The 15110-nt window shown below is 42.3% G+C and overlaps 1 protein-coding gene across 1 annotated transcript in view; it reads left to right on the top strand.

Annotated features, from left to right (window-relative positions):
• Nucleotides 1–15110, top strand: part of RYR2 (ryanodine receptor 2) — a 646972-nt gene continuing 631862 nt past the window's right edge. Inside the window, exon 1 of the mRNA XM_089777369.1 lies at nucleotides 1–602. Coding sequence (XP_089633495.1) covers nucleotides 555–602 — 48 coding nt within the window. The 5' untranslated portion in view covers nucleotides 1–554. The remainder of the gene's footprint in view (nucleotides 603–15110) is intronic.

The raw sequence follows: 15110 nt of genomic DNA on the forward strand, positions 1-15110 counted from the left end.
CCTTTGCAAATCCGGTCCCTCGGGAGGGAGGTCTCAAGTTGGACACCTGCAGCTGGTGGCCATTTGAATATTTTACCCACCATCTCTTCCTGATTGTGGCATCCCCCTCAATGCCCGGTGTGTAACACGAGCACTGTGCCACGGTCGCAGCGGAGGGAGGCTGGGAGCGCAGCCACAGTCTGTCTGTCGAGTAGCCAGTAAGGGGCGCTGGGCCGCAGGTTTGCTTTGCAGAGGGAGCCGGCTGCAGATCACCTGCAGCAGCGGGGGAGCCGAGCAGCTCCGCCCCGCCCCCCTCCTACCCCCCAGCCCAGTGAATCACATCGCTCCTCTTCCAGGCACTGGCACGGAGGAGATTGGGCAGCGCCGTCAAGCTGCTGCAGCGAGCGAGCGAGCGAGAGAGACCGGCACAGCGGGGCTGAGGCTGCGAGCCACGGGGCGCTCCCATTTCCCCCAGCCCGGCGCGGGGCCGCGCGCGAGCCTCTCCCTGAGCTTGCAGCCCCGCGGGGGGCGCCTGCCACCGCCCCGGGCACCGCTGCGGGGCCAGAGGGGGAGCCATGGCCGAAGGGGGCGAGGGCGAGGACGAGATACAGTTCCTGCGGACTGTAAGCACCGCGCGCTCCTCTCCCTCCTCCCGCGGGGCCGGGGCTGCTTGTGGCCAGGGAAGCAGGGGCAGGAGCAGAGCTTGCCTGGCACCGGGAGCTGTGTGGGGCGGGGGGAGCGTGCGCCTTGCACTAGCTCCAGGGGACCCCTGAGCCGTGCCGAGACATGGTGTCTGTGTGTGGGAGGGGGGGTGCCTGGCGCGCGTGGGAAGGGCGGGGGAGTCTCTGGTGTGCCCGGGGGCGGGGAACGCCGGGGGGAGCTTGTGCCCTGTAGGCGTCTGAAGCGCGGGGTGGGCAACCCGCCGACGGGAGCGTGTGGCCGTGGTGATGGGGAAGCCCCCTGTCCCCGGCGGGAGTTGAGGGAGGGGGCTGGGAGAGCCTTGCCAGGAATTCCCCCTTTAGCCGCTCGCCAGCTCTCCCAGGCGCGCACACGCGCCGCGGCACAAAATCATAACGCCCCCTCCCCGCGCATCCAGGTGTGTGTGTGGGGGGGGGGGGGGGGCGCTGAGGGCTAGCGCCGGGCAGCCGCTGCGCGGGGTCCATGGGGCTGGGAAGGAGAGAAGCATTGGGGTCGGGCTGGGTGGCTGGCTGCTCCTGGCACGGTGCCTGCGTGGGAGTGCAAAGCCAAGGAGCAGCAATGGCTCTCGGTTGTGCGTTAGCAATGCAGTGACAATTAAAAGTAATGTGTGCGGCGGCTTTGGGTCGGCTGGGGTTACTCCACCATTGACCCGGGGGCAGGGCAATCTATTGCGAGGCGGACAGTCGGAGAACGAGCGGTACCAGGCAAGGCAGCATCACATGCTCGACAGTCACACAAGGAAAAAAACGGGTCTTTCGGAGATCCCCTTCCACCCTCTGATTTGGGCTGTACACTGCAGCTACTAACCCAGCAGCAATGCTTAGCCTCAAAGCTGCAATTGTAGTGCCTATTGCAAAAACAACATGAAAACCTAATAAAACAAGAATATCTCCTGTTCTCTCTCCCCCCCCCCCAGAACCTCACAACTGTAGGCATTATGGCTGAAAATGAATTAGTACTTACATCCTTTTACACACATCTTTTTTCATTTCCTCTGCTTTTTCAATGCAGAACATTTTGAAGTGCTAAAGCTTTTCTCCTCTCAGTTTGGCTCTGTATTAAGAGTGCCGATTATGCTCATTTTGAACTATTTCTAGTCAGCTACTGCCTTTATTTGCTTGATGCAAGTGTTGTTTTTACACACGGTTCTAGCAAGTTTTGCAAAAAGGTATTTTTGAATATTGCTACATACACAAATAGGTAGTTTTGAGAGCAATGTAGACTTTGGAGATGTGTAGACATTGAAATTGTATGGTGTAGCTTTAACTTCATTCTTCATTTTATTTAGAACAACCATATTTTGAAAACATTTTTATTTGTGACAAGTAATGAGGAAAAGGTGCGTAAAAAGGAGAAAAGCGTCATCTAGCTGGTATAAGGCAGAGCACATTTGTACTGTTTTGCAGCATTGTGTAAGACGGTTTAGATAATTCTTTTATTGCATTGTTCACTTTAAACTGGATTGCTGAAACAAATAATCTACTTTCAATATTTTTGAATCCATCAAAAGATCCAGTCCTGTCGAGAGTATAATTGTTAAGCAGTGTTAAAAAAGGGAATATAAACTGTCAATTTTTTTCTTGTTAGTATTATGGCACATGTACTGCGGTCCTGGCAAATAGATTTTTATTGTGCATTTCTGCAGTCTCAGAAAGAAGATATGGCTTCACAATTTGTCTGTTGTTTCCTAGTGCTAAAATTAGTGCAAATATTTTGGTTGAGTTGTGCACTTACAGGTTTACTGAAGATTTAAATGTTAAGTTTAGCTCATGGAGATGGTGTTATCTGAAATGCTTAAAGGGGAAACTGAAGCAATGTGCATGTAATGTCATTCCATGTACATATAGGGTAATGTTAAAAACTACAGACTCTGACAGCAGCAGCTCATTATGTAAAAGACCACTTCTGATAAGGTGTGTCCTGCTGGTAATCAAGATCTCGCAATGCCAGCCTGGGATTATCCTTTAAAATTCCTTAGAATGTTGGTCTGTAATAAAATGACCTTGAAGAAGGTGGCAAATTGGAGTAGTGGAAATTTTTTGTTGAAGGGATTTAGACATATAGAAAAAAAGGGCTGTAGACACTTTATTTCTTTCTGAAATTTTGAATTTCCAGTCTTAAATTGTTTCTATATGGTGACTTGTCTTATGCCTCCATCTACCCTTCCTCTCCCTTATACACCTGTGCTGGGAACATTACTTTGAGAAGAGATGGAAAATTTGTTTTCCAAACATTAAACAACTTTCACACAAATGTTGTCTTAGTTAATTGTTTGAAATTTAGGACTCATCTCCCCAAGCTCAATATGTCACATGTAATACTTTCTGCATGGCATTGATAAAATATTTAGTTTGTAAACTGATAACGAATGCAATTTCTGTATCTTTATTTTTAATCAATTAGTTATTGGTGGTAGAAGTGTGCATTGGTGGTTTGGTAGATAAAATGTATCATGAAAGACCTAATATGTGATGATGAGTAAGATACTTCCTATGTTCAGGTAAATTCTTAGTTTTCTCTCCAAGTATATTTTTTTTCCATTAAAATTTGTTTCTGTCCCCTATATTGATCTTTATTTTTGTTTTTCCTTTCCAGTCTCTTCTACTTAGTGTAATTTCCCTGTTTTTCCTTGTTTGTTTGCTACCTCTTCGGACAAGATGGCTGCATGCATGGATCCTTGCAAAATTGCTGCTGTTGTGGATTCTTGATTCCTTTTGAAACAAATCTGATACATCCCCTTTAAAGAGGAGGGTGTAACATTTTATTTCCTTATGATGCTGGAAGAACAATGCTAACATTACTTTAGGAATCCTTGAGATTTGGACTGGAATACTGCTTTTTTTATCATTAGGTTAGTCCTCAGGGAAATGTTTAGCCCTAAGAATTTCACCCCTTGGAATGGACAGTGTTCAGACTCATGATTTTGTTTAACATTCAATTTGGTGGTAATGTTATATTTTATAAATAATTTTCTGCCAGACCCAAGGTCTCTCTTTCTGGCTGCCTTCATTAAAATTGCATGCACGTGGGTGAGAGACTTGGGGGAAGGGGGCATGTTTCCTTCATGAATTTAATAGGGGGAAAGCCCCACCTCTATTAATTCTTTTTCTTTTTAAGAAACAAAGGAGCATGCATAGTACAAAATAAATATTCACATGTCAGTCTTCATATTCAAAGAATTGTCTATTCTATAGCTGATAACATTTAGATTAAATTCTGGTAAAGAATTTCATGTTTAATTTACCTGAAATTAACTCAGTTCAGACTTCAAGGGAAGAAGAACAGGAAATCTTTTCATCAATCAATCTGACTCCTTCCATAATACAGACATGAAAAAGCCGATCCTGTTGTTAGAAACCTGAACTAGAGTTGTCAGTTTTGGTTGGACTTACTTTCTGGAGGCTTTATCACATGATATAAACTTTATTAAAAGATTAATCTTTAATTCCTGGAGACTTCAGAACAATCCTGGAGGGTTGACAAATTTAGCCTGTATTCTTTTAAAACTGTCATAGGTATAGCTCTGTTCCATGGGTCTTCCCTATCTATGGAACTAATCTAATCTTAATCTTTCAAGAAGGTGGTAGGTAACAATATCCTTTGTATGGGATAAAAATGCTTTTGGGCTTTCCAGCACCATCACCTCCTGAATTGGATTTAACCTGTGATGTAAACTGAGTTGGGGGGCAATCATATGTCTAAAGTATGTGGTAATTGTGTTGTGTTTATAAATGTTTCCAAGGACCCTTCGCAAAAGTGGTAGGGATGACTTGGGTGGGTTGTCAATTTCTGTAGCTTTTTCTTACGTTTGAGCTCGGTGGTTCTTTCAGAAATTCGTACATGGGACATAGTTATAACATATGGAAATTAAACCAACAGTGCTGTAATCCCTCACAACGGGCTGCAAGGCAGCTAAGGTCAAGATGCTTGTAATGAGTATGATACCTTTTTCTTTTAGGTAACAACCTAAGTAACTCTCCTGTCTCCAGATCTAATGGAGTCATCTCTCTGGAGAATGGAATCTGTGCTTTCCACTTGGTATTCCACTCTTTACTTAGCCTTTCTTTGTTTTATTGCAAGGGTAATTAGCAATTTGTTGCTTTAAAAAAATCTGTTCCTACTCATTTCCCACCTGAATTTATAGTTCTTCAGATTAGCTCTCAATCTGCCAGTGTCAGAGTGTAACGAAGGTCTTCAAAATATGGTGAGCTTTCGTGGGCCAGACCCACTTCCTCAGATCAAATAGTGGAAGAAAGTAGTCACAACCATATATACCATATATACAAATCACATTGCAGAACAGAAGGGGGATGCGGGGGGGGGGGGGGGCGGAAGTGTCTTCGCCAAAGGATTAATGCCCACAAAACAGATATCAGACAAGATCACAAAGAGAAAACAGTTTCTTGCCACTTTAACCAGAAAGGACACTCTCTAAATGACTTAGCCACCTGCATTCTGCTACAAAGACCTTTTACATCTGCACTTGAAAGGGAATCCTCTGAACTGTCATTCATGTTAAAATTCGACACTTGCCAACAAGGACTTAACAAGAATTTGAACTATCTCACCCATTACCAAGACAGTTTCCCCAATTATCACCTGTAATACCATTAACTCACAAACATCCCACTCTCCCTACCTTTAATATCATCAATTCACAGACACTTACCTTCCTTCCTCCCCCCTCCCCCCCCCCCCGCATCCCCCTTCTGTTCTGCAATGTGATTTGTCCTTTTCATATTTGTTCATTTTTTTTAATTGTATCCTTTGGTATATATGGTTGTGACTACTTTCTTCCACTATTTGATCTGAGGAAGTGGGTCTGGCCCACGAAAGCTCATCATCTAATAAACCATCTTGTTAGTCTTTAAAGTGCTACATTGTCCTGCATTTTGCTTCAACTACCCCAGACTAACACGGCTACATTTCTATCACTATTCTTCAAAATATGGGAGACTGATGCAAATTTGGGGAGACAGTTTAAAAAGTACTTCAGCAGGAAGCGTGAACTTATGCAGGACTTATGTGAACTTTTTAAGCATGAATGAAGTTTATTACCTCTCTGGTCAAAATGTAATAACTTGTTGACATAGTGACAGTGAGAGACCACTGTGGAAAGGATTCAAGTTTGAGTCTAAAAGAGTGACATGCCTAATGACATTTGAGGGAGACAACACTCTGTATTTCAAAATCACATTGGCCTCTATTCAGGAAAGCATTCTTTTCCAGGACAGCACTTAAACATGTGCTTCACTTTAAATCTCATTTAAGTTATGTGTTGAAATGCTGTCCTGAGCTGAGGTACTCCACCGTAATCACAGTGGAAATGCATGGAAAATAAACAAAATGAACAGGTGAGATCTTCATCTAAATTATTCCAGATAATAAAAAGAAAAATAAACATATGTTGAACTTCTACCTAGTGTGGAAAGCAATCGTACTGAATTATTTTTCTATCGTGCTTTTTATAGATCAGGTAACTTCAAGTGGCTTATGATAATGAATTAGATTTTGGCAGTTGCAGTGACCATGTATAAAATCACACCCATGAAGATACCCTCAGCAAATCTTTAAAAACCAGCCTTGTGTGTTTGAAGCAGTTTTACTGAGAGTACATTGACCAGAACACTCTTGTCAATTTTTAAAAGTACCATTTATGGCTCTCAGCATGTTATTTCTGGATATTCACTCGAGACTGATGCAAAGGACCACAGGTCAACATCTCATGAAAGGGACGGCATGGTTAGCATTGCAATGTATCCATCTTCCTCCTTCCAATACTGCACTATAGGGTCAACACTGAATATGGGCTCAAATTATGATTATGAATAGAGCTGAATAGACTACTGTATATGTAGTGTACCACGTACGCAACAAATTTATCCCTCTTTTGTTTGTGAACTATATGCACAAATACTTTAATTTTTTTAATAAATTGGTTCAAGTATTTGAATACTTGATATGAACATTAAAATTTTCTTACTGGATCCATCTAGTCCACTGCCCTATTTGTCAGAGTTGCCTTTATCAGCTGTTTCAAAAAGTGGTTCAAGAAAGTTGCTTTCCATCCTTCATCAGTCGGTTAACTAATGTCCTGAGGCAGGAGGATTTCTATTCCTGTTAGTATCTAAATACATTTTAAGATTGGCCATGTATGGAGTTAATTGTTAGATGAAGGTGAGGATGCTCATAGGAGTTAAAGCTGCAGGATTTAAAAGAACTCTAATTTGTAAATTCAGATTAATGCAGTTTCAGTGCTACATCAGGTTCTGAGTTTCCCTACCAAACTGTGTGATTTTACAGTCATATCACTTTTTAAAAAGTTGGTTTTCTCACCCTCTGTCATGGTAAGAAAGGTACACACCAAGGTCCTGATACAGAAGACTACTTTAGGTGCTTTTTTTGCATAAGGATAGACATAAGTGTTAGCTTAAGTGCTTTTCTGAATAAGGGCAAAAAGGAGAAACTGACAATATGGGGAAACATTGAAAATGACTGTATACAGTCATAAGCTTCAGAGCGGTAGCTGAGTTAGTCTGTAACTGGAAAAACTTAAACAGCGAATAGTCTAGCAGCACCTTAAAGACACAGTCATGTTTAACATACCAGTTAAATAAAGTACAGATTTTTTTTCTATAATTTTTCAGTTTTTAGGTGTTACTTGTTACAATAGCAGGTTACTTTTCTTGCCTGAGAGTTTAAGTTTGTGGTGTCCTTTTTTAACCATCTAAAATACAGCTTGACTTTCGTGAATTAACTATGTCACTTGGATTTGGTTTTGTGAGGGATGAATAAGAGTTTTAGGGGGTAGCATCTTTGCAGTCACTTAAAACTGAACCTTGTTATAATCTACTGTATCTTTGAGACAGTCTGCCTTGGTCTGTGAGTCTGTTCAAGAACTCCTCCTAAATCAGTGGTACACAACCTTTTTTGAACCATGACCCCTGTGTTGCGTGGCCACCAATTGCCAGGCCCAGGCCCCGGCTGGCCAGATCTAAGCGCTGCATGGCCACCAATGACCAGGCCCAGCCCCTGGCTGGCCGGATCCAAGTGCCGCGACCCCCTAGGAAGTTGCATGCCACTGTCCTAAATGGTAAGAACCAAGACCACCAAATTTAGTATGCAGCTTTCTCTTATAACTTAGAGCAAGTTAAGGATTTGGTTGTTCCAGGATAATGGGATGTGCCTAGATGCGATTATTTCTCATGAAATGGGAAGGGAGGGGTTACTAGCAGAAATAGTTATTCTATGTAATGACCATGGGGAGGAACAAGGGGGCAGCAAGGAACAGGGGTGGAGAAAGGAACAGCTGTTCGCTATATATTTGAGAGCACTTGTCTGTCTGTCCCCCAGACAGGGTCTTGCACCCTTCCCCCAGCTATGCCTGCTGCTGCTGCTGCAGCCATGGACAGGCGCTTCTCACCTGGGCCCAAGTTGCTGCGATGACAGATGACCGGGGTTGTCCTCAGCTCTAGGGACAGTCTGCATATTGAACTCCTTGTTTCCAGCCCCACCCTAGAGTGACTATTTAAATGAAGAAAAACAAAAATTATTTCAGTTAAAGATCTGAGCAATTCTGGGTAAATCTTCTAGTTTCTAATAAAAAATGAGTGGCTGAAATTGGATTTTTTTTTGGTCATTTGTGTTAATGGTTGAACAGTTTTTACTAAGCTTTACTAATGAAATTTCTAATGAAATGTATGGGAGGATTTCAGATTTGCCTTGATGTGACTTAGTCTCAGTTTGGCTGTCTGGAGATGAAAAGGTCTGTAGTGCTCTTCCTGCCCTATGTGCGGTTGTACAAGTCTACATTTTAGATTCCATATTTGCATATACAACCAGATGTCTCTCCACTTCACTCAGCAAATATTTAATAACAGATGCTGTAAGGAGGTCTCATTGTGAAGATCCATTCACTTTCACAAAAATACACCACAGTATGTATATTAGTCTAATATGAGGTTTTGACATAAATCGTTAACACTAGCCTACACTTGTCAAATGAACAAAATACATGTGATATCATGTTTGTTTTGCTTACAAATTTGTAGACTACATTAATTTGCAAAGGGCCTCATAGTCAGCAAGGTTTAGACGTTCTATTATATGTATCAAGGGTAAAATCCTGGCAAAATTGTCAGGTTGAAATGCTGTCTCTGCTGAAGTCTAAAACTCTTGTTTGCATGCAGAATGCTTAGAAATGAAATCACAGTACTTATCATTCTGTAAATATAATCTCAGTTCTGGCAAATAAAATAAAAGTATTAAGGAAAGACTCCAAATCTGCTAATTTGTATTGAGATTTTGTTTCTGGCATATCTGATGAATCCCTTAGTGTAGAAGTTCTGGGAAAATTAAGTTGTGTATGTTTGCTGAGAGAGATTTCCCTTTTGTTAGTAAAGAGGAAGTGAAATTGGTGCCATTTTATTTGTTTTTTGAACAAGTTAAAGAGTTGTTCCTGTACTATCCATGTCAATGGGAATTTTGCTTTTGACTTCAATGAAAGCATGATTAGACCCTTAAATCTTATCCAAAACAACATTTTGGGGTGAAACTTTTCCACATTTGGTTTCTGGGTAGAGAAAATGGTTTTAAGTATGGGGGAAAAGGTTTGGTGCTACTTTTCAGAATGGGCAGAATGGAAATAAAAAATATCACAAATGTTAGAGGTTCAGTCATGAATTGGTTTCCTTATGCTTCCAAACAAAGTAAAGATTAATCCATTTAGGCTGTGCCTACACTAGAGTCCTCTCCTTGTACCAATGCAGTTGTGCCACTGTAAGATCTTTTGTATAGCTGCTGTCTGCCAATGGGAGAGAGCTCCCCTGGCAGTGTAATCAAACCACCCCCAACGAGCAAGCGGTAGCTACATTGACAGGAGAAGCTCTCCTGCCTGCATAGTGTGATGTACACTTTCACTTTTGCTGACACAACTTATGTCTCTCAGGGTGTATTTTTTCATACCCTGAGCAACACAAGTTTTTCCAATGTAAGTAGTAGCATGGATGAAACCTCTGTGTTTACCTTTTGAGGAACCAAGTATGGTAGAAAGAAAAGGTGCATTGATGCTACTAATTTTCTTAATTTTGGGGGGAGTAGGGTTGGGGGTAGGAGTAGCTGTACAAGGAAATTAGTTCATAGCTGATCTTTTAACAGTACTCATCAGGGCAAGGACTTTTCTACACTACAACGTTGTTGATGTGAGGCCCGTTCCGTTGACCTAACTACAGAGGCATACATGCTACAATGCTCCTGCTGTTGTTGTAACTTGCCTGCTACACAAACCTAATAAAACCACCTGGACAAGAGGCATAGTGCGTGGAATGATCTGGTTAGAGCCACATAGTGTCATTGTAGACACTGTGTTGCTTGCATCAACATAAGTGGCCTCCAGAAGGTGCTGCACAATGTTCACTGTGACTGCTCAGGACATTGTGTTGAACTCAGCTGCTTTGCAGCCAGGCACACAGATATGTGCTCCTCCTGTTTTAAAACCTCTGGAAGTTTGAGCAAACAGGGAGAGAAATTGCAAGAGTGGAGAACTAACACAGCTACTGCTCAGTTATATCTGTAGTCAGTATGGAGAAGTGCTATTACAGGGATACACAGCAGTTGATACAGCAGTGCTATGTATAAATCAAGGAGCTGAGGCAGGCATACCAGAAGGCAAGAGAGGCAAATACTCACTCTGAAGTGAAGTCACAGACCTGCTATTTCTATAAGGTGCTGTATGCCATCCTTGATGGCGACCCCATTTTCCTCACCAAGAGCCCCTGGAATACTTGAGAGGAGTGGAGTCCCTAGCCACTGGAGAGGATGACATGCTGGATGGATGGGTGTGGGGGCAGACAACAGGGAGATCCAGTGGTGTGGTGAACCAGGGCTTCCTTTTGACTTCTACCTTGTCTATCCACTCCAATCTGTCCAGCTGTGGTGGGCCTAATGCAGGGGAGGAAACCTCTGGTAAGTACTCACTTTGCTTCAGTACTGCAGGGGCGCTTCTGTTCATGGATTACTTTTTAAATCAAGCTGGAAGAGGCTGTGAAATAACCAGTACAGGGACAATTGCTGTTTGCTTGTCATTTCCCTGCACACCGAGGCAGAGGGGGCCCTACTGAACATTTTGTGGTTGCGCTGTGCATCCTCCACAGAGATCTCTAGGAAACTTTCTTGGAGGTCTCTGCCCATCCTCAGCTGAAGAGTTCTTGGGAAAGGCTGCTTTGTTTCTTTCCCAGTGGTAGGACAGTTTCCAATGCCACTTGGTGATTGCAGCAGTGCCCACTGAAGTAACACACAGGCTAACGGCATACAGACCAGGTCTGCAACTACTTATGTGCAGAAGGTGCTCCTTTGAAGCTTTGGTTACCCTCAAGGGTGAGAGATCAGCTACTGTCACCATCACCTGTGGAAAAAGGTGCTGGTATTCAGTGCAATAACCCAGTGCAGTTGCCGCCTTTTGTCCCAACTCATCCCAGTGCCAGTATTTAGTACAATTGCTCTACGTGTTTGTACTGATAATCTGGTGTCAGCTCCACCCCCCCCCCCCCCCCCGATTTGTCTCAACTTCTCCTTTCCCCTTCCCACCCACTGGGCCATGCTCACCATGGCTTTGGCTGCCACTGTGCTACTTGACTTGCAAGGGCAAGTGAGAAAGTTGTTCTTTGTAACTTTTTTGGAGCAAGGGGTGTTAAGTGCACTGACAGTAGGACCTCTGTCCATTTTTTATCTAACAGCTACAGATGTGGCCTTGAGGGTCTCCTCATGCACACCAGTGGTATAGCTTGGCCAGTTAAGGAGAAGAAAGAAGTTTAAGGAAGACATGTTCCAGGAGGTCCTACAATCCTGCGGTGTTTCAGATGTGAGCAATCAATGAGAAAGTGCAGAGCGATATTGAAGAAAGGAAGCAAACCAGGAACAGATGACAGCATTGCTCAAGGAGCAAACAGGCGTGCTACAGTCTCTGACTGAATTTCAGGCTGAACAGATCTGTGCTTGCTGCCTCCTGCAGCTCATAGAGATCTGTATTCCGGGAGCTCCCTATGGTTCTTCCTTATTTCTCATATCCTCTGTGGCTTCAACAGTACCTCAGGCACTCCTCTCCATGGGAGATTATGCACAATAGCAGCAGGACAGACACCCCACTGAGAGCGCCTTGTTGGTGTATGTGCTTGAGAATACAGTGTGCCTTCCCCTTTCAAGATACTTTTCCCTGCGTGTATGATGTTTACCTGAGCACGACATGGGCATGTTTGCATGGGCGTGGAATAAAAATCAGTTGTGCTCCAGTGCATGGTGACCGTTGCTAACAGTCACAGACAGTAGCAATAGATGCACCTGCATTGTTACAGTTGTGCACACAGAGCAATCATTAAAGGTTCATATCAAGGTGCAAAAAACCAATGCCAAGCTCAACTCATTAGAGTGGGACTCATTGCTATGGTCCATTATTGAAATGCTCTTTCAAAGCCTCCCTGATCTGCATAGCTCCTCTTTGAGCCTCTCTTACAGCTCATGCTCTCTTTCATGCTCCACTCCTGGCAAAGCTTCTCCTCTCCCCCTTTGCTTCATGGATATTATGAAGTGCACAGCAGGTAGCTGTGACTATTGGGATATTTCCCTCACTGAGGTCTAACCTGCTGAGGAGACCAGTGATCTTTTATGGCCAACAGCACATTCAGCAGTCATTGCTGAACCTGTCATTAAAGGACTCTTGCTGATCCAGTCATGAGCCAAGGGAGCAAGATGTAGGCAGGATCTCCGAGGATCCTTGTTGGCATGTCCACATCCCCAGTGGTAATTCTCTGGTCTGGAAAGACAGCCCGTTTGCAGATTTCTATGTAGGCCTGTGTTCCTAAAGATGTGTGCAACCATGCACCTTCCTTGACCAGCCTGCGATGATATCAGTGAAATGACTTTGATCCAGTGCTTGTGATACCATAGAAAAGTAGCCCTTTATGTTGATGTACACATTCCTCATAGTGTATCACCCCCATCGATTTCCCAACTCCAAACTGATTTGCAATTGACTGCTAGCATTCTGGTGGTGCCAGCTTCCACACAGGGATCATTACTTGCTTCTCCATGTTAAGTGCTTCTCTCATTTTGGTGTTCTTCCCCCAGAAGGCAGGGGTGAGCTCTGCATACAGTTCTGGGAAGGTGGCTTTGTACATCTAATAGTTGTGCAGCCCAGACTTGCATCACAGTGCAGTACCACCACTCAGTGCTTGTTTTTGAAGCCTAGAACTAATGGGCTACCATGTGCAGGTGTCAGCAATGTTGAATTATTTCTTTCCTTGGGACATAGCAAGGCAGATACCAAGGCATTGTCATCAGATTTGCACCTCATAAAATACTGCAGAATCAGCTGTATGGGCTTCATAATGCACACTCTAATAATGGAAAGTAGTGAAGAATCCATGCTTTCTAACAGATGATGAACATGCAGGTTACAAAGGGCTCTTGAAAAGTCATGCAAAATAGGAAACCCATGGAATGAGGGAATGGAGAAAACTGTAATGAGATACTGAAACTACCCTCAGGAGGCATTGCAAACCTTTCCCAGAGCTCCCTGCACCGGATGGTAGTAAATTGCGTGGTAGGATAGCAACCAGTTGTATATTGTCCTCTGTGTCAATGCAAGAGCTGCTACTGTGGACATACTCCAGTGGCTCAAGGAAGGTAGTCTGGATGTACAAGAGTGGTTTAATTACAGCAGTGGCTGCATGTTGACATAAGTTGTCAACTTAACTCTGTAGTGTAGTCATGGCCCAATATAGTTTTTTATCTATTTCCTGGTGCACTGAGTGGAGCAGCTAAGTAGTTCAGAAGCCATGGCCAGTATATATATATTTTTTCAAGGATCACATCTACTCAGAAACGTACAGATTTCATGTCGGTCTATCTTTTTTATTTACGTCATGTCGATATCTGTGTGTATCTGTTTAAGGCATTAATATCCTTTTAACTCTCTAATGAAATTCTGAAATAATAATTATATATCATTTTCTGAATGCAAAAGATAATATGATAAATATGGAGTTCGTGGATAATATTCCTGAAAACTAGCAAGCCAAAAAAAAGTAGTAAAAGGTTTTAAAAAAGTGAAAGCCACTGGCGATTTTCAGTCTTGACATCTTGCAACTTCATTTTCTGATTTTGCCAAAACTTATATTCACCACATCTAATTGCAGGGCTTTTATATCTTAAATCATAGATCAATCAAGGAATTTGTTTGGGTTTGGTAAAGAAGTAGGGCTGAAAATTGATTTTATTATGTGAAGTGAGTTTGTCCATCTTTCACACAGGTTGAAAAAGCCAGTGCTAAATTTTCCTTCATTGTAGATGGAGGAAAAGGGATTATTTTCACTACCAAAACTTAAGGTTGTTCAGTAAATTCTTTCATTAGTTGCGTGTGAGAATAGACTCATGTAGCTTCTTTGTCTTAATATTGTTGCTATCTCTGGTCTTTATTCTGTCCTTACTTATGAGATCTACAGTACATTCATGTAAATGTAAACATTTAAGTCACATTGGGGGTGTTTCAACAGTATACTTCGCATGACAAATGTATATGACTTCTTTCAAAACGTCTGAGATGTACCTATCATCTCTGTGTGTGTGTATGTATGTATATATGTATATGTATACGTATGTCTGCTGTCTGAAAGGTATGGATCAAAGAATAGGGAAGAAGGGGTTATTTGCAGTAATTTAGATTAATGCCTCTTAAAATTGTAACCATAACAATAGAGCTATTACAGTATTTTCTACCTTTAGAATACCACAATGATATCAGGAATACAAGTGGAACAGTTTTATGGAAAGCATTGACACCCCATGGTGCAACAAATTCCCTGTTTCGGGACCAGTCAAGTCCCTAGGGTGCTGGACCAGGGAAGTTCAACTTGTATTATATAATGGTATATTAATTTCCCCTTGGGTAAAGTAAATAGATTTTTCAAATATGATGCTAATGTGAGAGAGCTTAATGATATGGTACTTTCATATTATTGCAATAAATGTATTATAAAACATTGTTAATTGATGCTAAGACTGAGACATCTGTTTTGAATTGGAGGCGTGAATGGCAGTGCTGGTGGTTCAGTCCCTCTCAAAAGCAGAGTACTTTTTAGTGCTTAAATGTGCATTTAGTTCATAATTTTTGGCAACCAAATTTGTAATAAACAGAGTAACAAGAAATAATGCACAACAAAATGTACTGATAGCTTTACAAAAATCCACTACAGTGTATTAAATAAAATAAAACCATTTATTTTGGTAATTATAAATTTTCTTTAAATTTTAATATATTGTAGTTGATTGTTATAAAGCTAATAGTCTTAATTTTAGATCTCAACACAGAATCTACTATCCAGTATTTAATGGGAAGGGAGAAGAGACATTTCAGTTCTGTGGTGTGAATTAGTATTTGC

This window comes from Pelodiscus sinensis, chromosome 3 (assembly GCF_052426305.1).
Source record: "Pelodiscus sinensis isolate ZL-2025 chromosome 3, ASM5242630v1, whole genome shotgun sequence".
Taxonomy (NCBI): Eukaryota; Metazoa; Chordata; order Testudines; family Trionychidae; genus Pelodiscus; species Pelodiscus sinensis.